This window comes from Taeniopygia guttata, chromosome 1A (assembly GCF_048771995.1).
Source record: "Taeniopygia guttata chromosome 1A, bTaeGut7.mat, whole genome shotgun sequence".
Lineage (NCBI taxonomy): Eukaryota > Metazoa > Chordata > Aves > Passeriformes > Estrildidae > Taeniopygia > Taeniopygia guttata.
In genome coordinates, this window is record NC_133025.1 from 49,824,824 (window position 1) to 49,846,654 (window position 21,831).

Genomic DNA, 21,831 nt, shown 5'->3' on the forward strand with positions numbered 1-21,831 from the left:
AAGCACGTAGCACAAGAGAAAGTCAGAGCTGGCCTGGCCAGGGGAAGAGAGGATGGCCAGTGAGCAAGCAGTGTTTTGGGATGAGAACAGGGGTCCTGAGACTTCTCAAGGCAGCTCCTCCCTGGGGGATTAGCATACATCTCTGGGTCCCTCCCATGACCCACCAAAACAACTTCAGCTGTATGTTTTGCAGAGGGCTGGCACACTGGCTGTTATCACAGAAAAACTGGGTGCCTGGATAAAAGCCTGCCTCTCACCCACACCTTGCACAGGTGGCTCCCCTGGCTCCCGCTGCTGGTGGCATCTCAACACCACCCTGGCTGCAGGAGGACCAAGTCCCTGTCCTCCCCTGTCTGCAACCAGGACAAGCACTGACAGGCCCCAGCTCCCCAGCAAGCCTTTGCCCAGCTGGCAGATTTCAGCTTTGCCTGAGGAAGTGCAGTGAGCTCCCTCTCCCCATTGCACCAGGATGCCAAGCCCAGCTTCACTGCTGGCTGTGCCTGTGGCACTTGTAACCACAACCCTGGCTCTCCAGGGATGGGATAGCTGGGCATGCTGTGGTGGCAACCTCAGTGGTGTGGCAGCAGCCCTGCTCTGGCTGTCTGTGGCCTCCTCCTGTTGAAACATCACCCCCTGAGGGCAAACCTGCCGGGCACCAGTGAATGAGTTGGGATGAAGGTGAAGGCTGCCATTACATCATCAAGTTTGCATTCGTGCAGCTTCCCAGCATCCTGCAACCACAGTCAGAGGTGCTGTCCTTCCCCCTGCCTGGCCAGCCCTGTGTATCTGCAGAGGAGAAGGGGCACTGTTCTGTGCAATCTGGCTTCTCACCCACTGGATCAATAACTGCCCTCCATGTGAGTCTGGAAATGGGCACTGCACTTGCATTTGGGATTGCTGTACCCCTCAGAAGGGATTGCAGATGGCTGTGGATGTTTCTCCCATCCTGTTCCTTTCATAAAGATTTAAGTGCCTGAAACTGCTGCTAGGGGGTTTACAGCAGTGCCTGAACCGGTTACATCCTTTGTCACTTTGACCTGGAAAGGCAAAACCAATGTGCTACAGTTCTGAAAAATAGAAGATGAGACCCTTGTAGTGATGCAGCTGATGGAGCAATGGGTAAAGCAGCAAGCAGGGTATCTGGTGTTCATCAGGAGGGCATGACGAGTACTGCATAAGTCAACTTTTGAAAGGAGGATAATGTGCAAATGGGAAAGCATACATCTATAGCAATTAAACTATAGAGCTCTGGTGGAGGGCATGGTCCCCTGGAAGTATGAGAAAATGCCTGTCACAGAAGGAGCTGATTAAGCATGCACAAAAGAGAGCTGTGACTTGGATGCAGACTGCAGGGCTGTTGGCCTTGTGCTTGCCAGCAACCAAGCTCTCCTGAGCAGAGACGCTTGCGTGACCAAGCCGCTGCTGGCCGGATCTGTGGGCTGAAGTAAGAACGAGCTGTGACGAGAAACAGCTCGGGAGCAGGGAGCTGCAGCTGCAGGGTGGCTGCCTGCACCCAGGGAGCCAGCGGTAGTTAGGGCCCTGCAGTGTCAACAATGTCTAGTAAAAGAAGCTGACACCCGTAGCACAGCCAAAATTGTCTGTGCATATAAATCCAGCTTTTCAGCTCATGGGAAGGGGTCTTGTTGGACACCTCAGAGGAATGCAAGATTTGAATGTGCAAAGGGAGAGGATTTCACACTCTTTCCCCAACCAGCTGCCATTTATCAACCCATATTTTTGTGAGCTTGCTCGTATCAGCTGGGACGACACCCCGCACCATCCCATTCTGCTCTCCAGCCTTCAGCTGGTCACCCCTGCCTGGCAAGTCTCCTGTCTTGTCGTGAAAGCATTCCTGTTGCTGAGCATCAGACTGATGTGCAAATAACCACAGTTTTTACAGAACCACTTTGCGTTGGATTTACTGATCTATGGAGAAACGCTGATGTGGAACCTCCCACTCCTCTCCTCCTACTGAGGCAGACAGACAGACAGTAGGCTCAGGCAACAGTGAAAGTGAGGTCTTGCTGGAGAGCAATTTCAGCTGCACTTTTTTCTAATCAGTTGTATTTTTGTCTCTTACCATGCCCACACCGAGGCCTCTAGATATCAGCCAGCTGTGTGCTAAAGGATGGGGTAACAGCTGGTCTTGGCAGGTTGGATGGTGGCAGGGATGCACAACTCACGCTGGTAACAGAAAGGTAAAAGGAAAGATAATATTTCATGGGAATATCATGAAATGGAAGAAAAATCTGTTGTCAATTAACTCCAGCCAGCATAATGGGAACACAATATAGTAGCCTCCTACTTCTAGATTTATTTTCAGCCTGAAGAACAATAGTCCAGGGGATGGGAGGCTGAGATCCCTAGACTGATGATTTACCAGGGCAGTCTCATTGACTTATTGCACCTGGCATAGCATCCAACTTCAAGAGACAAGGAGCATATAAAGATGGCCTGTTGTGGTGTGATTTCATGATTTCCCCAGAACCCCGGTTTTCTCCCTTGACTTTGTCCTCCCAGGTGTGTCAATCACTCATCCTTTCCCCACCCTGACCCCTGCCAGCACTTTCTGTCACTCCTGGCATTCCAGAAGTGTGTTGAGTGATTGGGCAGGTTCAAAAGATGCCCTCCACCCCCAGGGGGCATTGGGCCATCCAGGTGTCCTTTGTCCCCACTCCCAAGACCTTCTCTTCCATTCAGGTAAAAGAGAGGGGACCCACACAGTCTGGGAGTTCTGATGGGGCTGTGACAGGATTCACGGTTCTGCTTGGAGCTGTGACTGGATTCAGAGACCTGTGGGCCAGAATAAAAACTCTGATTGAACCCTCCATCAGAACCGACTCCTTTCCTTCACCATAGCCTTAAAAGCCTCTCCGACAGCGGGAAACCTGAGGAGTGGAGCCCCTGTGAGGGAAGCTCCATCCTGCTGCCACCTGAGCTCCAGCTTGCCTGGACTTGTCCTCATGCCCAGCTGCAACATCCAGCTAGCCAAAAGTTTCTCTGGGGTGAAACACCACAGATGCTGCTATTTGGTCCAGCAGCAGGGGCCAGACAAGCCAGGGTACATCCCATTCCTGATATTGGTAACTCCAATATATAATGGTCCTTTGCAGGTATCTTACTCCTCTGCATTGCAGAACATTGCCCAGAAAAGAGGAGGAATTATGGGTATTAGACAGGATGCCTCCATGTTCTGAGCTTGGAGGCTTGCTGCCAGAAGAAGTCCCAGGGTAAATAATGTACACCTTTTCCAGGTAGATATTTCTTTTTCTAAGTCATGATAGGAATCAGACAGGTTTCCTGCTGCTGTGTGTGTCCCATTGCTGGACATGCTGTCCTGGAAAACTTGTAACACACCCAAAGGAGTAATGACAGAGATTTTAATTGCATCAGCAAGCAGTACTATGGGGTCTGCCTCAGATCCTGTGATTTAAAGGGTGTGCCAGCCAGGACCGTGTGCTACCTGCAGTTACCAGCCACCCGAATCCCTGGGCTGACCTGAGGATCTGATATGCTCCTCCAGAAGGACTATTCTACTGCTGCTGGCTCATCAGCAAGTGACAAGTGACCAAGAGGAAAAATACTTCTGCAGGAAGCTCTTCTGAGAATCCTTAATAGCAGGCTGCCCCAACACGTAACTACAAGAAAGCGACTCAAAAACCTGAACCAACAGGCAGATTTCCAGCAACATTGGCTCAAGGGCATTCAGAGCTGCTTATGGCCAAACAGGAGTCAAACACAGTATGGGATTGCTCAATGAATGGGTCCTTTCAGCCCTGAAATTGTTGTGGGAAGGCAGCTAATGACACTGTCATGAATTGCAAGGCAGTGAGCATCATGAAACAACTGAAACACAGCCTATACTCTCTGCTGGAAGAGTATGGCCATCCTGTCTCCTGAGCTGTGTCCGTCTCCAGGTAACCAAGACTGTGGCAGGCACATGGTCCTCTAGTTGTACTTGAGTGATGAACAGTGGCATATTGCAATTCTTCACATGTCTACCCCCGACCTTGGCAAGTGCACAAATAGGAACTGGCACTGCTCTGTGCCACTCTCAGGCTCTGCCCAAACCCAGTGGAATCAAAAGCCTCCAAACACTAGGCCAGAGAAGGACACCAAATCAGGAACACATATTTTTCCTGAAGGAAGGCCTTGCCAGGGCCACAATCATGCAGCAGGTGGGAAATCTCTAATCTACAGCCCACAAAGACTCAGTTTCCTTTGGCTTCTATGCTGCAGGGATAAACCACCTAACTTGTACATAGGCAGCTGTAGTATGACAGTGGAGTGTATGTGGAGGAAACAGAAACATGGATCTGAGTTGTTACATCTTGCTTGAAACAGGTCAAGTATGGAAGCAATTCCTGCCATAAGTTTTACCCAGGTACCACTTTCTGTCCAGCTTCTGTGGAAGTCAGGCTAGAGGTTCAGCAAGGGCAGAAAGGCTGGCACAGGACTTTTGAGTGACCTGATGGACAACCATTAAAAGGACAGGTTTCTCTCACCCACAGTGCATGAAGAGAGCATCTCAGTGCTCAGCAATATCCTATACAGACTGGAAACTGCTAGTTGCTGGAGCTGCACATCCAGCAGGTTAAATCATGGGGCAGAACAATGACAGCTGCCCTGTGATCTGGGAATGTTTCTGGCATCATGTCTCCCTTTTCTCCATGCTAGAGGCTTACAGAGCTGACAGTGCTTTGCTGCTGCGGTGTACTGAAGCTACAAAGAGCAGTACAACTCTGAAAGCTGGTGGAGTCCTTAAGGGTTTTTCATTTCTCCCAGCAAGTTCACCATCTTCCAGAGAGTATAAGGAACACCAGAACAGCTTGTCTGCCAGGGGCACTTCCAATACATTATCCACACACAATTCCCAGGCAGAGTCCAACAACAGCAACAACTCCTAGATGTGCATAGCCATGTCATCCTCCTGGGCTGCTTGCTGAGTTTTCTGGGGTCAGAGTCCATAGAGCAAATGAGACAGCAGGAAGGACGGAAAAAAATGGATAATGATAGAGAGATGGCAAAGGGGAACCTGAAAACCCATGTCATGGTGGGGATGGGACAATGCCTTGAGTAAAGAGTGAGGAGAGGGAAGCTGTGCTGCAGAGGAGGGACTTCTACCCACACTGCTGCGGGAGGAAGAGTAAATGCTGGTTGGTTCACTAGGGCAGGCAGTAACAGGCTGCTGCTCCTCGTCTTCTCCTCCTCCTCCCTGCTCCAGCTGCTGCGGGACAGGGTGGCGCCAGAGCTGCCTCCCTTGGCAGAGGGCGACTCTCACATCAGGTTGGGCAAGTATCGAGCGAGTTCCTAGGATCATGATCCTTCCTTGGCTCTGGAGGCACTTTCCCATGCAATAAAACCTCCTCTGTCCTGCCAGTCTCAACACCTTCCAAATTGCCCCAGTTCTATTACCATGTCATGTGGCTGAACATTAACAACTTCCCAGCCAGGATGATCTCTAGCTCCTCATGTTAAAGGCATTACTCACCAATTAATATCTTTGGGCCCATTTGTTGTCTTCCTGAAGTGTCAGCCACTTGACCAACTTGACAGTCTTCCAGGATGAAATGGCTGGCTTGCTTGATGGGGGGAAGGCAGTGGACATACACCCTGACGTCACTAAGGTCTTTGGCCCTGCCTCCCACAAAATTCCCCTAGAGAAGATAATGGAAGTATGAGCTGGCTGAGGTAGCAGTGAAGTGGACAGGAAACTGTGTTAACATCTGGGCCCAAGGAATGCTGATCAGTGGCATAAAGTCTAGCTGGAGGCTTGTAATCAATGGTGTCCCCCAGGGGTCAATACTGTCGTATTTATTCTGTTTAGCATCTTCATTGATGAACTGTAAGATGAGGTAGAGTGTACCCACAGCAAGTTTGCTGGTGACACAAAACTGCAAGGAGCAGCTGACACCAGAGGGTTGTGGTCCCATCCAGAGTGACCTTGATAGGCTGGGAAAATGGGCTGGCAGGAACCTCAAAAAATTCAATGAGAAGAAGTGCAAAGTCCTTCACCTGGGAAACAATAACTCCAGGGACCAGTAAATATTGGGAACCACCCAGCTGGAAAGTAGCATGACAGAAAAGGACCTGGGGTCCAGTGCTGGGTCCCGTTCTGGGCTCCCTAGTATAAGAGAGTCAGAGACATATTGGAAAGAGTCCAGAGAAGGGGCACGAAGATGACTAAGGGACTGAAGCCTTGCCTAGAGCAGGCAATGTTCAGCAAGTTGCAGCTGTCATCATCCAGCCAGTGGTTGCCACAGTAACTGCACTTATGGATGAAGGATAGGAGTTTTCTGGCCTAATGGAACAACTGCTACCTGTCTGGGTGTTGTCTCTGTTGCACGGCAGGAAAGGGCAATGCAGTTTTCTGAGGATGAGAAAATAAATACCTTTACCCACACTACACTAAGTGGGGCTTCCCATCTGCTCCACCCTCCTGTGTGCTGCTACAGCTCTACACTTCACAGCTCTGTCCTCCCTGGCAACTGCACTGCTTCCCTGAACACTCAGCCCAAGAAGAAAAGCTGTGTTAGACAAGAAGAAATCAGCTGACTTAGGCAAGAACTATTGCTTTTTTCAGTTTAAACAGCAGATGTTATCCGCAGCCCTACCAGACTTATCCCAGAGGGAACCAAAGCCTGAACCCCATGAGGATCACAGACCCCTTATTGTCAGCGGCTGAATGGATGTCTGGCAGGCTTGGGTAGGGAGCTCATCACCCCCAGGGGTGCTGTCAGTCTAGTTTCCTAACAAGATCTGCTCACATGCACATCCATTACATGCAAGAGTGATAGTAGCAGGGGGAAGCCACACAAAACCAAAGCCTGGCAGACCTGATGGACCCCTACAGGGCTGCTCCATCCCTGCTTAGAGCAGGAGCAGCTGCACTGATGTATACAGGACAGAAGTCACCCCTGCCTAATGTCCTCACCTACATGATGAACCAAGGGAAGGACAGACAAACCCTTCTGCTCCAAGTCCACCTCTGCTTCATAGCAAAGCCCTCATGAAGAGACACACCAGATGAAAAGAAGCTACATGGCCACAAGAGGTAAGGATCAGCCATGGCCTCTCCTGAACTCTGTTTTCAGCAGCAGTCACATGAAGAAAACCTACTCTGCAGGCTCACCATTTGGAATCCAAAGGACAAACTCCAAAGTATCTTTGGAGAGGGCTCAAACACAGGCTGGAACACTCTGACCAGCTACTGGATTTCCTGCTTTGTTTCCAGTGTGCCAGCCTGGGAGACTACAGCCTCCAGCATCCCATCTGCTGTCTGGGAGAACTGGAAAGAACAGAGCAGACAAGTGTTCACCCTCAAAGCACCCTAGAAAAAAGGGATATCTTGGGAATGTTCTTACTGTGCACACAGTGTCCTCTGTACACCCACATGTTACCAACTCAGCCTGGGAAATTTGCAGCTGTACTGAGCATTTCCAGCTGTGGCCCCAAAGTCACAACAGCAGCGCATCAAATTTCAGCCTGATACAAGAACTGAGAGCTCTGAAAAATCAACCAGGGTCTGGGTATTTAGATTAGCAAGCCACGTTAGCAGACACATGAGGTCTCAGTCTTGCTCTACTTAATGATGCAAGTGCTGGTCAAGTACTCATTAAGGGACTACCAGTTCTCTCTGGTGGCCTAATTGGACATGGGACAGACAAAAGAGAGAAATGGGCATATACAAAGGGGACTGATTAAAATGATGGGCAATCTTCGGAAAGCTCTTTGGACGTTCTTTTCTTTTGGAAGGCTCTTTCCTAGGTTATTTTGGACAGAAAAAACAAAGAAGGCACTCAGCACCTGGATCCATCCTAGGGACAGTAAGTTACAGCCAATTCTCCCGTGTGAGCTGACACTGAACTACCTTACACAGAGCATAGTTATTGAGCACTAAATGCTGCTCTCTCCAGCGGGAGATGTGATGCTTGGTTGCCATCAACAGCAGTTAAAGGGGTCTGACAGACAAAAGGGAGGATTGGTTCCTGTATGGGGAATGGAGGCAAAGTACATTTAAGTCACTTCCAACTTACCCAATCCTCCCTCTGGGCTGGGAGTACGGACAAACCCAGGACATGGCAAGTTATAGTCTGGTTAAGGTCACCCCAGGGCTGCAGTGACTGCCACCTCCCTGTCACTTAAAGCATAGCACAGTTAAGAAGGGTCACAGCAAAACCTTGCCTGGGCAGTTCTCAGCCCCCTGCAAACTCTGTGCACATAACAGAAGTGGCACCTCACCCCTACCCCAGCAGGGCCACACAGATCGTAGGGGTCCACCTGGCTAGCAGAGGGCAGCCTTCAGGTGCAGCACAAGAGGTCACTGTTCCCCAGCAATGAATCCCCCGTGCTGTGAAATGCAAAGGCAGCTAGCAGGGGTTGCATTGCTCACTGCTCCAAGTGACCTGGCTGGACCCCGCTCCCTACGCCACAGCCCTGCCAGCCGCCTCCACCCACTGCTGAGGCACCAGTGGTCCAGCAAAGGGCAGCTCAAAGACACCACCCATCGGACTACCCAGCTGTCTTGCCCTACCCAGCAGCACCCCCTTGAGTGAGGAAAGGTCCTGCCATGTCCTCACCTGTAAGGGCTCAAAGATACCTAGGGCAGTTTCACCTTGATGAGACCATGAGTGGAAAAAAAGAGGCCATTTCCAGCCTATGCTCACACTTTATTATATACAGAGACACAGTGAGTGTAAGAACATCAACATGGGACATGGACAGTAAGGGATGCCCAAAGGCATTCCCTTCTGTCCCCTTGGTGCAACCAGTCAGCATAATTTATACAAATAATACAATATTTGAACAATAAATAAGTTTGATAAATTAGATCAAGAAATAATAAAAAAAAAAAAAAACCGTAGAAAGACAAAGCAGCAAGGAATGATTTTGAGGACTGTGACACATTCACAGCAGTGACAATACCATCACCATCTCACCTGCACACTGGCAGCTGGAGCACAGACCCCTATCAGCACTTTTCTCTCACTGTACTATGACAAAATCCAGCTGAGAAGGGGCAACTGGGGAGAGTCATACAGTTCACTAGTGCTGTGTTGTCATGGTCTAGGAGCCTCTGTCCTTCAAAAGCCCCTTCATAAAAGGTGCTTGAAAACAAGGTACAGCTGCAGACCCACTGTGTGCAGTCACAGCTTGTCTGTTTGGCACAGGAAAAAAAACCCTCAAACCGGTCTCTTCTGTCCTTCAGATGGACACTGGCACAGTTATTAACTGGGTCGGGGCAGGGGGTAGTGGGGGGAACATCTCTAAGGAATAGGGGAGAGAAGAGATGAGGCAATGCTCTCTTTCACTTGTGGGAGGCAGAGATGCTCTCATTCATGATTCCAGAGGTCTGGCACACTCCTTCCACATGCCCTGGCGCTGATAGACACCAGGTGGGTGACAATGCCAGCCAATCCCCTGGCTAGGAGGGGGTTACCACAAGGACTGCAGGGATGTTGCTCAGAAGTCAAGAGTTACAAGTCAAAGGACAGCAGTAAAAGGCCGTCACGGGTTATCCAAGGGAAAAGTAACACTAAAATAGCCAGTCCCAAACCTCTGGAGAGGCCACACAGATTTGACCCCACCCCCACCCCCAGCAGCATCAAGGCCTCCAGCTCTCTCCCAAAGATGCTGGCAGCTGGCAGTGAGGGAGACAAGGACTCTGTCCATCATGGATAGCTCTCAGCAGAAAGGAGACAACTTGAAACCTGTTCCCTTCTACCAATCTCCTTCCCATTTTGCCCCCAGAGAAGGATGTTGGCATGTGAAGAAACCAGGAATTGAGGGAATAGGGCAGTGAGAGAGAAATGGGAACAGATGGAGATCTGGGATGGGGAACCTGACCCCTCTGACCTCACATGTACAAACCGTTACTCATCCAGGCCTGGTATCAAGTCTGCAATACTGTCCACATAGTAATTGGGCACCAGATCCTTGGCAGCGGCGCTGTCGCTGGCCATGTAGGCCTGCGCCTCTTCCAGGCGGGACACGCCTGTCAGGGTGAGAATGGTGGCAAGGCCGCAGTTCTTGCCGAAGAGGATGTCTGTCTCCAGACGGTCTCCCACCATGAGGGTGCGGGATGGGTCGACACCGAAACGCTCCACGATGCAATCGAACATGTACGTGTTGGGCTTCCCCACCACCAGCGCCTTGCGGCCCGAAGCCGTTTCCACCGCGGCTGTGAGGCTGCCAGTCCCTGCAGGGAGGGAAGGAGGAGGAACAGAAGTAGCGGCGGGAAGCTCAGCATCCCGGGTCCCGCCACAGCACAGGCAAGCGGGACGCTGGCGGCCCTGCCTCGGGAGCTGGCAGGGACGTGTCCGGGCATCCCAGGGAACCGCCTCGCCCTCACTCGGACAGCGAGCCCCACCCGAGGCCACCCCGCCAGCAGCCCCTTCCCCCCGGGCGGCGCGGGACGGGGCGCGGGCTCACCGGGGGTGCGCTGGCCGTCGCTGAGCGGGTGCCAGGGGTCGGGGTCGGTGGCCACCAGCAGGCACTGCGGGTCGCGCAGGTAGCCGCAGGCCTGCGCCAGCTTGGCGAAGGTGAACTGGTCGTCGTAGCCCACCAGGACGGCGCGCACCGGCTCGCCGGGCGCCTGCTCGCCCTCGCCCGCCAGGCGCAGCCCCGCGTCGCGCACCTCGCCGCGCAGCCCCTCGCCGCCCAGCACGAAGACGCGGCCGGCCCCGCTCCCGTTCCCGCCGCCGCCGAGGAGGCGCTGGCGGAGGAAGAGCGCGGAGCAGAGCGCGGAGCTGAAGACGTGCTCGGCGCGCACGCCGCGGAAGCCGAGACGGCTGAAACGCCGCTCCAGCTCGGCCACCGAGCGGCGGCTGTTATTGCTGACGAAAAGGGCGGCCTTGCCGCTGCGCCGCAGTCGCTCCAGCAGCTCGGGGGCGCCGGGCACGGCGCGCTCGCCCGCCCACAGGACGCCGTCGCAGTCGAAGAGCAGCCCCTGCGCCGGACCCAGCACCTCCCGCAGCCCCGCGCCGCTCAGCCGCCGGCAGCTCGCCATGCTGCCGCCGCCGCCGCCGCAGCCCGCCGGCCGCCCCGCCCCGCCCCGCCCCGCGCGCAGCCAATCACCGCCCCCCGGCCTCCCTCCGCCACCAATGGGAGGCCCCGACGCTCCCAGGGGCGGGGCCGGGCCGAGCGCCGGCCCCAAAGTGACGGAGCGGGGAGGGGGCGGGGACAGGCCCGGGCCGCTGCCCATTGGCTGGAGCCGCCGTGCCCGGCCCGCGCAGCCGCGCAGCGCCCCCTGCTGGCCGGAGGGGCCTGTGGCAGCGCCGCCGCCATTTCGGCCTGGCCCCGCCCCGCCGCCAGCCCTGGGACATAGAACATACACTCCAAATATATCCATCTATACATATATATCTCTATATATATCTATTTATATATATATATATATCCATCTGTGTGTTTCTGGGGCAATGCATTTTAAGGCAAAATGGGGCTGCAATCATGGCTGAGGATCTGCGAATGGCCCCATGGGGCCAAGCTGCCACTGCTGGCCCGAAAGATGCAAGCAGTGTCTGGGCCTGCAGTGGGGCATCTGGGCAGGGAGCTGCTGTCTGGGCTCTGGCACGGATGTGGTAGTGTGGGGAGGTGGAGACGGAGACGGAAGAGCGAGAGAAGGCAGGCAAAGCATGCCAGGTGGTGTGAGCCAAGGGAACAAGGTGGAGGACCGAGAGATGCTGTCCCTCAGGCCACCATGGCATTTCCACAGTGTCTGCTGGGTCCAGGAGAGGTGCTGGATCCCATCTCTCCAACCTGTGATTTCTCCATGCCTCTCACCTGTTCAGTTCTCTGTGGGCTGTCCTTCTGGGGCCAATGTGGCCAGGGGGCTTCCTCCTGCAGGCAGTGGCTGCCCCTGCTCTGTGGTTGGTGGCACACGGTCCACGACAGCCTCTGTGTCAGCCTCACCAGTGGAAGGCTTGGGGGATGGTGGGGCATCTCGGCTGTGGCGGGGTGCTGGCTGCGGAGGGAGCGGCGGTGGGATGGAGGGGGCTCGGCTGGGCGCTGTCCGTCGAGGCAGGGCTTTGGGGCTGGCTGCCTGGGCAGGAGCCGCGCTCCGGGGCTGCGTCACAGGCGGCGGTGGCATTGCGGGTCGGGCCGGAGCTGGGCGTTTGCCTGAAAAAAAAGCTGGGGTGGGCTGGGCTCCTCTCCACTGGGGTCTCTCCAAAGGGCGGAGGGGACTGCAGTGCTAGCCATGCATCAGGCAGGGTCTGCAGACAGGTGGTGGGACAAATTGCCCCTTGCCCAGCTCCTGTCCTGAAGACAAAAATACACACCAGCTTTTCTCAGGGCTTCCCTTCATAAAGGGCCATGAGCTTTGACACCTCTTTACTGGAGGTGTTCAACCCAACACTGGAGGACATACTTCATCCATCCCACAGCCCCATCTTGGCTGGGTCCTGGCCATGCTGACCTGGCTAGAGGCCTTTCCCCTCATTTGGTGACAAGCACATCCCCAGTGCTCACTTGTGTGGGCAACAGCAGGAGGATGGCTAAACCACAGGAGGTGGCATTGGGGGGTGTAATTTCTGGGGTGCCCTAACCTTTGCGGGTGTTGTTGTCAGTCATCACTGGAGCTGGTGGCCCTGCAGCTTCAGGAGATGGCCTGGGCAGTCCTGGGGATGCCGGCTGGGACCTGGTCTCGGGGTCCCTGGAGGTGCTGTGCAGAGGACAAGGCACGTCAGGCTTTGGTTAGGCACGGTGGTCCTGGATGTGAGGCACCTTGCAGCCACCTCTGAGGGTATGGCCCTGGCCTGGGATGGGATGGAGGGAGGACATGGGGAGAGCTGGGACAGCCAGAGCCTCTAGCTTCCATCAGACTTACACCTCTTCATCCAAAAGGGTGGGGGTGCTGGCTGGAGGGGTCGCAGGAGGTGGTTCTTCCACAGGGGCAGCCTTGCAAAGTCCGGTGTTTGTGGGTGGCATGAACATGCCCGAGACATTGAAATCTACCTCTGGGTGGAGACAAAGGAGGACATCCTGTGAGGAAGCGCTTGCCACCCAGAGCAATGACCCCAGAGCAGGGAGCCAGAGCAGCCTCCTGCTTCTCTCCTCCTGGAGATGGAGAAATGTTCCTTTCCCTTCCTCTTCTTGTCACTCTCTGCTGCGGCCCACCAAGTGATGCCCTGGCCCTACCTCCGGGGAAGAGAGTGTCCACGTTCTGGATGAGGGCTTCCACCACAGCCTGGATGGAGGAGACCGAGGCCAAGTCCAGTTGCATGGGGTCTCTGAGAGACAGGGGTGGGGGAGGCATCAGAAAAAGGCTTTGGGGTTTTTTTTGTTCATTCCACAGGAGCCAGGGTCTGAAGGGAAGGTAGCCCAGCCAAGGGCTAGGCAACTTGGGTGATGGGCCTTTTTCCCTGTCTTGGGAACCCTGGTTTGGTGCTGGAGGCCAGTGGTGTTGAAAGCCACCCGTGTCACGAGTGCTTTGGGTCTCAGCCCCCTCCTCTACTGCTTTGCAGAGTGGCTAAGAGGACATGTGCTTGGTGAGGGGACATGCATGGGGAGTGTGGGAACAAGGGACAGGACTTGAGGATGGAAGAGGTGTAAGCCTTTAGACCAGCCTGAAGGCAGCTGGATCAGACTTTGCTATGGCATTTGCCTTCAGGGCACCAGCTGGGGCTAGGGAATTGCCTCCCACCACTTCAAACCAGACCTCACCCTGTGCTTTGCTGCGACCACAGCAGGTTTGGGCCCAGCACAATGGCAATGTTGCTGGGAGTCATTTTATTCACCTCCTGGTGTTCAGCCAGCTTGGCCAAAAACTTGATCAGATACCTGTGAGGTGAAAGGAGGGCAGGGGTTTAGTAGGCAGGGATTTGGGGAGGGAATGGCTACCCCTGTTAATTGCTTGGGCCTGAAGCAGCCCTTTTCTGACAAAACACCTGAGATTGTTGTAGCTGTCCTGGGGCAGGCGGCTGCAGGTGTCTCGCAGGCTCTGCACGCGGCTGTCACTGTCCTTTAAGCTGTAAGAGAGAAGGAGGAGCAGAGAGCTCAGGCTGTTCCCTGTGGCAGAGAGGGACACATTGGACAAGGAGGAAGGCCAGTATTGGCTGCCCCGTGCAGGCCATAGCCCTGGAGATGGAGATGTCCTGCTTTACTGGGCAGTGAAGGCAGGCATCCACAGAGGCTCAGTGTCCTTATCTCCCCAAATGAGACAGAGCAGCCCTGCTCCGAGTGCCGGGAAGGATGGAAGGGGTTGACTGGGGGCTTTTTGAGACCTACCAGGGATTTCCACCCCAGTGCCTAGACCCACCTGGCCACTTTGACCCATTCGTCATAGAGTTCGAATGTCATCAAAGGCTGGGGCAGCTCCCGCAGGTAGGACTTCAGTGCACCTGGGAGGAGAGGGGCAGCAGTGGAGCTGAGGGATGGCAGGGACTGCCCAGTCATGTCCCCTACCCTGCCTTGCTGGCACTCACCAGCCACAGCATGGGGGTCTGAGTAAAACTCCTCCAGGGCATTGGAGCCACTGGCCAAGCTGCTCTTCAGCTTCCTCAGCACTGAGGCGCCCGCTGCCAGCCGGAAGAGTCCCTGGGGGTGGGATGGAGTGGAAAGGGATGCATTTTGAGTTTGGGAGGAGTGCATCTGGGGGGAGAAAGGTGATGAGGGGGTCTGGAGCACTCCCTACCTCCTCCTTCATGCCGGAAGCCAACAGTATCATGACACAGGCTTCGATGGGAAGCGCGATCTCCCGGCCCAAGCTCTTGAGGTGTGTCTCTAGGGACACACCATAGTACCCTGCCACCGGGGTGTCTGTCGTGAAGGAAGGTTCTGGAAGAGGAAGGAAAATGTCAAGAGGGGTGGTGGATACTGCCACCATCCAGCATTTGGCCATGGCAGCATCCTTGTCCAAGCTGAACTTGGCTGGCTACAGGCAGAGGCAGGACAGCCAGCATCCCCAGCCCATGTCAAGCTGCAGTCCCCAACCTAGCAGCCCAACATGGTAGGCAGCAGCAGTGAAGAGAGGGAAAATGAGCCTTTTCCAGCTTTGCTGGCCTCATTTGTATGCCTCTGGCTCAGCTGCAGCCCTTGCTAGGCTGCGTGGAGAGCCAGAGGGTACCTGTCTGTCTGTGGCTTTCCCTCAGCTCTGCTAGAGCTGAATCCAGAGATTCCAGTGACTGCCGGTGGTACTGGGCTTGGATTTCCAATAGCTGCCAGACAGAGGACAGGCAAACAGCATTCAGTTGGCACCAGCCCCTCTCAGAGGGGTGCCCATTCCCAGGACATTGTACCCACATGAAGACAGGGTGAAGAGGGAGCTGCAAGGAGAGCCCACCTGGGGTCCATGGGACTATGTCTGTAGTTAAGGGGTAGAGGGCAGATTGGAGAGGGGTATCTTCAGGACAAGCTTCTTGTTTGCACTTGGTGCTAGTGGTGGCATTAACCTGCAGTGGCTGGAGCAAGACCAGCTATAGGCATCTGCTGATGCCGTGATCTGTCCCCTGCCCTGCCTGGGGACACCTGGTGTGGATGGGGGCAAGGCTGGGCTCAGACATGTTGGAGTCAACATTCACACATGGGAGAAGTGAGACAGAGGACTTACTTTGATGAAGTAGCTGGCGTAGATGTCCTCTTTGGTGGAGAAGTGGTAGAGGTCAGCCATGTACTCGTCCTGGGAAGGGAGACACAAAGAAGAGCAATCTTCCATTCCCTCCCTGGCATCCAAAGAAGAGACACCTTCATGAAGCCCTTTCATCTGGTCTGTGAGTGTTGTAGACAGGGTCACTCGGGGGAGTGGGGCTTTCTCCTTGCTTCCATTAGTTGTGTTTGGGTAGTGGCAGCAACCTGTCCCATGATCAAAGTCTTGGCATAAGTGGCTCAGAACAAGGGGTCTCTGCACCTTCAGCTCCAGTGAGCTCATGAGCTCTGCCAGATGCGGCACTGGGCTTTTCAGGGACACAGGGCAGAAGTGGAGAAAGCTGATGGGAAACTTCCCTGCCACCCATGACAGATCTTAGCTCAGCTGTTTTCCATCCTGAGGGGACCCCATATGCTCCTTGATTTAGCCCTTGGACCCTCCTCTCTGCAGCAGTTTGTGCTTTGAATTCCTTTACCCTTTTTCTTCCCTAGGTTTGGGCCATCTCCCTATTTCTGCTTGAGGGGCCCATTTGCTTTCAGAGGGCAGGGCATGCTGGCTGGCTGCAGTCCATCTCAGCGTGTGGTCACCTCGGACAAGACTGGTGGAGGGGAGCAGGTCTGCAGCCCTGGAGTTGATCCATAGGGGAGAGCAAGTGACCATCTCACCTTGCACTGCTCCACCTTCCTCTTCACCTCCTCCTCTTCTTCCTTCAAGATCTCCAGTTTGTTGGCAGCAGAAGATGCCCCTGGGCCAGCACCAGCTCCAGTGCTGTTACTGGAACTCTTGGCAGCTTGGTTCAGCCTTTGGGGTAGGAAAGAAGAGGCACATTTATGGTCTCAGTGCCAGGAATGTTGGGTAGAACAGGTGTGCACACTTCCAGAGAAATCTTGCATGGCAAGGATTGGAACGAGCAGCACTAGGGCACTTTGCTGCCTTTAGCAGCAGAGCTGCCCTTCTCTCTGGTGCTATGGAATCAGCATCTGAGCCAGAGCAGGATGCACCTAGAGAGAGGAGCTAACTGGGTACTCCTGAAGAGCTATTGAAAATTGACTCTCCAGGGCAATTATCCTCCTCTCTCCCTCAACCTGTCTGGGGGCTGTGCTCTGTATGTCCAGGCCTCCAGGGGTGCAGTGTGCCCCATACCGGCTCTTGATTGTGTTCCAGTCAGAAATCAACTTCTGGAGGGTCTTCTTGTGCTTCAGGATGATGGGGAGCTCCTCCTGGGGGACAGAGGGCCAGAGTGAGTGGGGGAGGCCTGGGGACACAGGAAGAAGTGGTGAGCTTGGAAAGTGGAGCCAGTAGAGCAGCCAGGACTACCTCACTGAGCTTGTTGAGCGGGTGCAGGACATAGTGCTCCAGGGCAATCTCAAACTCAGCCATGATTTTGGCCAGTGAGCTCTGTATGCAGCAACCCATCTCCAGGGCTTTCCTGCATGGGACAGAGATGAAATGAGTGTGGGCTGGAGCCATGCTCCTCTCTGACCCAACATCCCCACTGTACCTGTACCCACGTGGGACCCTGAGCCAGCTCCTGGCCCTACTCTGCAACTGGAGGTGAAGGTGCTGGCTGTCCCTTCTCCCAGTGCAACACCGGTGCTTGCTCTGGGGACATGGTTTGAGCCATGGCAGCCCCTCAGCCAAGTCAGGGTCACTACCAGAATCTGGCATCTTTAGGGGTCCCCCTGGCACTTTCTCCCACCAGTACTTACCCAAGGCTGGACTCAGTGTCCAGGTCTTTGAAGCTCTCAGCCATCGCCATGGACAGAGCCATCAAGGGCAGCTTCTTCTGCACAGAGCCAAGCATTTGGGAGAGAAGTGGTGACACCACTGTGCCTGGCCACGCTGTGGTGCTCCTCACCACAGGGCACCATGGATGCCAGAGCTCAAGGGGGTTTGGGAAGGAACGTAAACAGCAAGGGCTTTGGAGGGTTACTCAGTGCAAAGACACTGTCTCTCATGAGTGTCCCAAATTAGTGATGGTTGAGAGGGCTGCCCTGCTCTGCTCATCCCAGGCACAGGCTTGGATGCCACTGCTGACAATGGGGTTTGGGCTTGGAATAGCTTTGGGCCACCCTTCAGCAAAGCTGGCAAAGCAGGGGGCTGGCATCCCTGTTGCTAGCAAGGGACAGAGCTGAGGTGAGCACAGGCTGCAGGGGGGAGATTTTTCTCACCACTCGCTTGTCCATCTCGGTGCCACACTGTCCCTGCAGGCAGGCTTGGAGCCTCTTGGACACACTGTGAGCTGCTCGCTTGGCTGGCTCAATCCTCTGCTCAATCTGGGGGCAGAAAAATGGGACTGGAGAAGCCATTTTGTCAACCATGGGCACCTCGAGGCCATTTCTTCACTACCCAGCTCTGGGTGAGGATGGCCTGCTGTGTTGGGTTTGCATGGGCTGGTGTTTGGTAGCAGGGGGGCCAGAAGCTTCCACCATGCCCGGCAGAGCCAATCCCTGATGGCTCTGAAGATGGACATGCTGCTGGCCAAGCCTGGGCCTATTAGAGATAGTGGTAATGCCTCTGTGGAAACATATTTAAGAAGAAAATCAAAACAAAGTGGGGACACTGTTTTTTCCTAGGCAGGGAAGAGAAGGATGTGAGAACATGTGAGGGAAACAACATGGAGACACCAAGGTCAGTGGAGAAGAAGGGGAGGAGGTGCTCCAGACACTGGAGCTAAGACTCCTCTGCAGGCCATGGTGAGACCATGGTGAAGCAGCTGTGTCCCTGCAGCCCACGGGGATCCACAGGGAATGCAGAGATCCACCCACAGCCCCTGGGGATCCACAGGGGATGCAGAGATCCACCCACAGCCCATGGGGAAGGTGCCCATGCCAGTGGATGCCTGGAGGAGACTGTGATCCAGTGGGAGACCCGATGGAGAGAGTGCCCCTGCTTCCAGGCTGGAGCAGCTGGTCCTTGGAGAACTGTACCCCATGGAAGAGTGACCCATGCTGCAGCAGTTTTGGGAAGACTGCTGCTCATGAGATTTGGAGCCAGGCTGGAGAAGTTCACAGAGAACTCATGTCTCCTGTGGGAGAGACCCCACGGTGCAGCACAGCAGTGGAAGGACTCCTCTCCCTCAGCAGCAGAAGATCTTGGGTGATTAAGTGACAAAAACCCCCACACCCTGTCCCCTGCACTATCAGTGGGAAGGAGGTAAGGGTTGCAGGAAGAAAAGATGTTTTTAAGGGCTTATTTTACTTCTCATTATTCTCCTCTGATTTTGTTAGCAATAAATTCACTTTGTAGCTCTAAATGCAGCCTGTTTTGTCCTTGGAGTGTTTTCTCCTGGTCCTTAACTCATGAAGCTTTCATTAAATTTTTCTCTCCTCTGCCCAGCTGTGGCAGGGGAGAACAAGTGAGCAGCTTTTGTGGGTACATGGCATTTGGCCAGTGTCAAACCACATCACCTGCCCAGCATCCTGCCACAGCCCGGAGCATCTGGTCCAGTGAAAAGGGAGCACAACTGGTCAGGATTCATCCCTCTAAGCAGATTGGAAAGCCCTTCCTGGTAGCAGAAGCCTGCCAATCCCTTAACATCATGGTCCTGAAATCACCCTCTGGCACACGGGCAGATCCCAGCGCCGTGACTTGGATGTGCTGGCAGGGGAGCGGGGCAGGTTCCCACGCCCAGGCACAAGCAGACACACGCCTGCTGGCCCAGCCCACACCTCACCTGCAGCAAATCTTCTGACAGGAGCTCAGTTGCTTCCTGGGCTCTGCAGAGGAAGGAGAAGGAAGCATCAGTGAATGAAGATGACCTCCACCCAGCTTCTTTGAGAAGGCAGGTCCTTATGCATCCTGCCCTCCTCTCTTTGTGCTCCTGGGAGCAGGAGACACAGGCTATAGCCTCGACCAGCAGATACAAGGCTATGGGTAGAACAAGCCTGGGAGGACAAGAACAGCAGGAGCAGGGCAAGGGAGCCAACTTTCCTGGCAGGTGGACATCCCGTTGGACAGGGTTTCCAGTTCAGTGCACCTCAGTCAAAAAGTCCAGATGTGACCTGTGTTTTTGCAGTCAGAGTGCTTAGCAGGGCCACAACAGGAGCAGGATGTTTACTGCCTCTGACTGCCCCATCTCCCCCCTGAAGGTGAATCCAGGGCAGTGATTCTGCAGTCTGGCACACGTCTTTGCAGGCCAGGGTAGTCAGGAGCTATGGGGCCATTGGTATGGGAGCAAGGTGTCCTTGTGGTCCAGCTGGGGTCCAAGACCAACACCAGCCCCTCCAGAAATGTCTACACAAACCCAGCTTTTTGTGGTTCTGCTCAAAACCAAATTCAAAACCCACCAGTCACCTTGACTCTAAAACCTCCCTGATGCCTCCTATAGAGGAAGCCTTGCTTTGCAGCCTGCTATCATTGCAATGTCCCAGGAACCCCATTTGATTTCCATCTGCTGCTGCTTTTTCCCCAGTTCACATTTCTCTTTTCACTGCCTGCCAAAGCCAACGTGGGATGAAGATGTGGAGCTGCAGGGAACATGGGTGGTTTGATTGAAGGCAAGCAAGATCACGTGAGGTCATGGTCCACAGAGGAGAGGCTCTACAGCAGGTGAAGAGCTTGCTCTTGGACTTCACAAGGCTTGCCTGCCTGACATTAAGCAAAAGGAAGGTGCATCTGTCATGGAGATGAGAAATCATGAGGGAAGAGGGATGAGAAGGGGCATCATGCTCCCTTCCAGGGCATACAAGGAGAGCAAGAGGCCACCAGTTGCTTCCTTGTGGTTGATTTGCTGGGCTGGCTGAAGGACCTCAGTGGTTCAGGGGACAGGCTTGGTCCCACTTAGCCACTCAGTGCTGGGAACCTGCAGAGGTGGCAGTAGGAAAGGGAGTGAGGGGGCTGGGCAGGGAGGGCCCAGCCCTGTAATTTCAGTTCTGGGTTTTGCAAGGGGATAGCTTTGGAAAGCCAAAGAGAAAAAGCAGGAAATGGCAGAGGTAGAAGAGGGACAGAGGGTTTTTTGTGAAGCTGTATGTCCACCATGGGTCCATCTGAGGACCCCTGGTTCTTGCCTCAAAGGGCATTCTGGGCTGCTCATGCTGCTGGGCTGGCTAGAGCTGTGCAGGGTGTTTGGTTCCTGTGGGGCACCCCAGACTCAGCAGGGAGGGCAGGTCTCAGCCTGATAACCCTCCTGGTCACTGCACAGCCAGGGGCATGTGGCTGGAAGATCCCTCCCCATTGCCCCACTGCCCCATTGCCCCACATTCTGACAAAGCCAAGCTTGGGAAAGTCCTGTTTCCTGGTGAATGCAGGAATGTGGGCCCTGGGAGAGGTATCTGGGCTCGAGGATCATTTACTGCTGAGCAGCACCAATGCAGCCTTCACAAAGCCCCTCAGGTTATGCTGAAGATGCTCTAAACCCTAAAGGTTTTTCCCCCCTTTCCCCTTTTCCCAGGCCACCAGCACTGGGAGGTCAGTCCAGCCCCAGTGCAAGCTCCCCAGGACCCACATCCCGCTCCTTCTGGTACAGGTAGTGGCGAGTCCTTACCTAATGGTGATGTTGGGATGGGACAGCTGCTGGCGCATTCGATTAAACTGTCTTTTCATCATCTTGAGAGTCAGGAGGAGATCACAAAAGCTGCTCTGCTTGGCTGTACCCGCTCAGCTCCCCTCGGTAATGCTTGGCATCGGATGCTGCAGCCCCTCTTCTCTCTGGAGCCACTTTGCTTTTTCCAGAGGACCTCTCGCTCCTTACTCCTCTTCCTCCCTCCCTCGTTCCCTCTTTTTCAGTTTCCCCAACTGGTCCCCTCCCTAGTCCCTCCCTAGGGATGCCCTGCCTGCTTTCTTTTCCCCTCCCTTGAGCTCCGTTCCTTCGCTCCCTCTCCGTTTCTGAGCTTCCTTCCTCCTCCGTCCGCCCCTCTGCCGCAGATCAGGTAAGAACAGTTCAGAGCTCCTGCGCCGTTCTGTGTTCCTGTCACCAGCCCACAAGTAAAAATAACTTCAGCCCAGCCTTAAAGGGGAAATTTTATTGCAGCACACACATAACAAGGCAGGACAAGCACATGCCGCTGCTGAGCCCGAGTGAAGGGCCCACGCTCTTTCTTGCTGTGTGTCTTAGCTGGGGTGGTTCCCTTTCCTCCCCCTGCCCAGCGCCAGCCCGTGCCGCTGCCAGCCGGCCGTGCATTCATTCACACGGGAGCCCGATGTGCACCCTGCCCTGCCGGTCACCCAACTCTGCCAGCGCTCCGCAGGCACCTCTCCACGCTCAGGGGTGCAGCTCCACCCTCTTCCCCTGCGACATACCGCCT

General features: G+C 54.6%; 2 protein-coding genes across 2 annotated transcripts; both read right to left on the reverse strand.

Annotated features, from left to right (window-relative positions):
* Nucleotides 1-8,648: 8,648 nt before the first annotated feature.
* On the reverse strand, nt 8,649-11,064 carry PDXP (pyridoxal phosphatase). The gene is made up of 2 exons (XM_030263033.4): nt 10,432-11,064; nt 8,649-10,198 (listed from the first exon to the last, which is right to left on the reverse strand). Exons 1-2 carry the CDS (start codon nt 11,006-11,008, stop codon nt 9,873-9,875), a joined length of 903 nt encoding a protein of 300 aa, XP_030118893.2. The 5' UTR covers nt 11,009-11,064; the 3' UTR covers nt 8,649-9,872.
* A 281-nt stretch (nt 11,065-11,345) lies between these two features.
* SH3BP1 (SH3 domain binding protein 1) lies at nt 11,346-21,513 on the reverse strand. Its single transcript, XM_030263030.4, has 18 exons — nt 21,072-21,513; nt 19,263-19,305; nt 17,758-17,862; nt 17,296-17,372; nt 16,904-17,015; nt 16,730-16,806; nt 16,252-16,387; nt 15,551-15,619; nt 15,068-15,158; nt 14,636-14,778; nt 14,427-14,538; nt 14,261-14,342; nt 13,890-13,970; nt 13,666-13,782; nt 13,141-13,232; nt 12,830-12,959; nt 12,549-12,664; nt 11,346-12,120 (listed from the first exon to the last, which is right to left on the reverse strand). The coding sequence occupies exons 1-18, from the start codon at nt 21,131-21,133 to the stop codon at nt 11,789-11,791; spliced, it is 1,977 nt and encodes a 658-aa protein (XP_030118890.4). The 5' UTR covers nt 21,134-21,513; the 3' UTR covers nt 11,346-11,788.
* Between the last annotated feature and the right edge of the window lie 318 nt (nt 21,514-21,831).

What these genes read in the sequence shown, in the direction of transcription:
- SH3BP1 (XM_030263030.4), bottom strand. Translation starts at nt 21,133, where the DNA reads ATGATGAAAAGACAGTTTAATCGAATGCGCCAGCAGCTGTCCCATCCC. An exon ending in CTTCCGGCATGAAGGAGGAG is followed by an intron (nt 14,539 to 14,635) that starts GTAGGGAGTGCT and finishes TCCCACCCCCAG; the next exon opens with GGACTCTTCCGGCTGGCAGC. An exon ending in GACAGCTACAACAATCTCAG is followed by an intron (nt 13,783 to 13,889) that starts GTGTTTTGTCAG and finishes TTCACCTCACAG; the next exon opens with GTATCTGATCAAGTTTTTGG.
- PDXP (XM_030263033.4), bottom strand. Translation starts at nt 11,008, where the DNA reads ATGGCGAGCTGCCGGCGGCTGAGCGGCGCGGGGCTGCGGGAGGTGCTG. An exon ending in CGACGGCCAGCGCACCCCCG is followed by an intron (nt 10,199 to 10,431) that starts GTGAGCCCGCGC and finishes CCCTCCCTGCAG; the next exon opens with GGACTGGCAGCCTCACAGCC.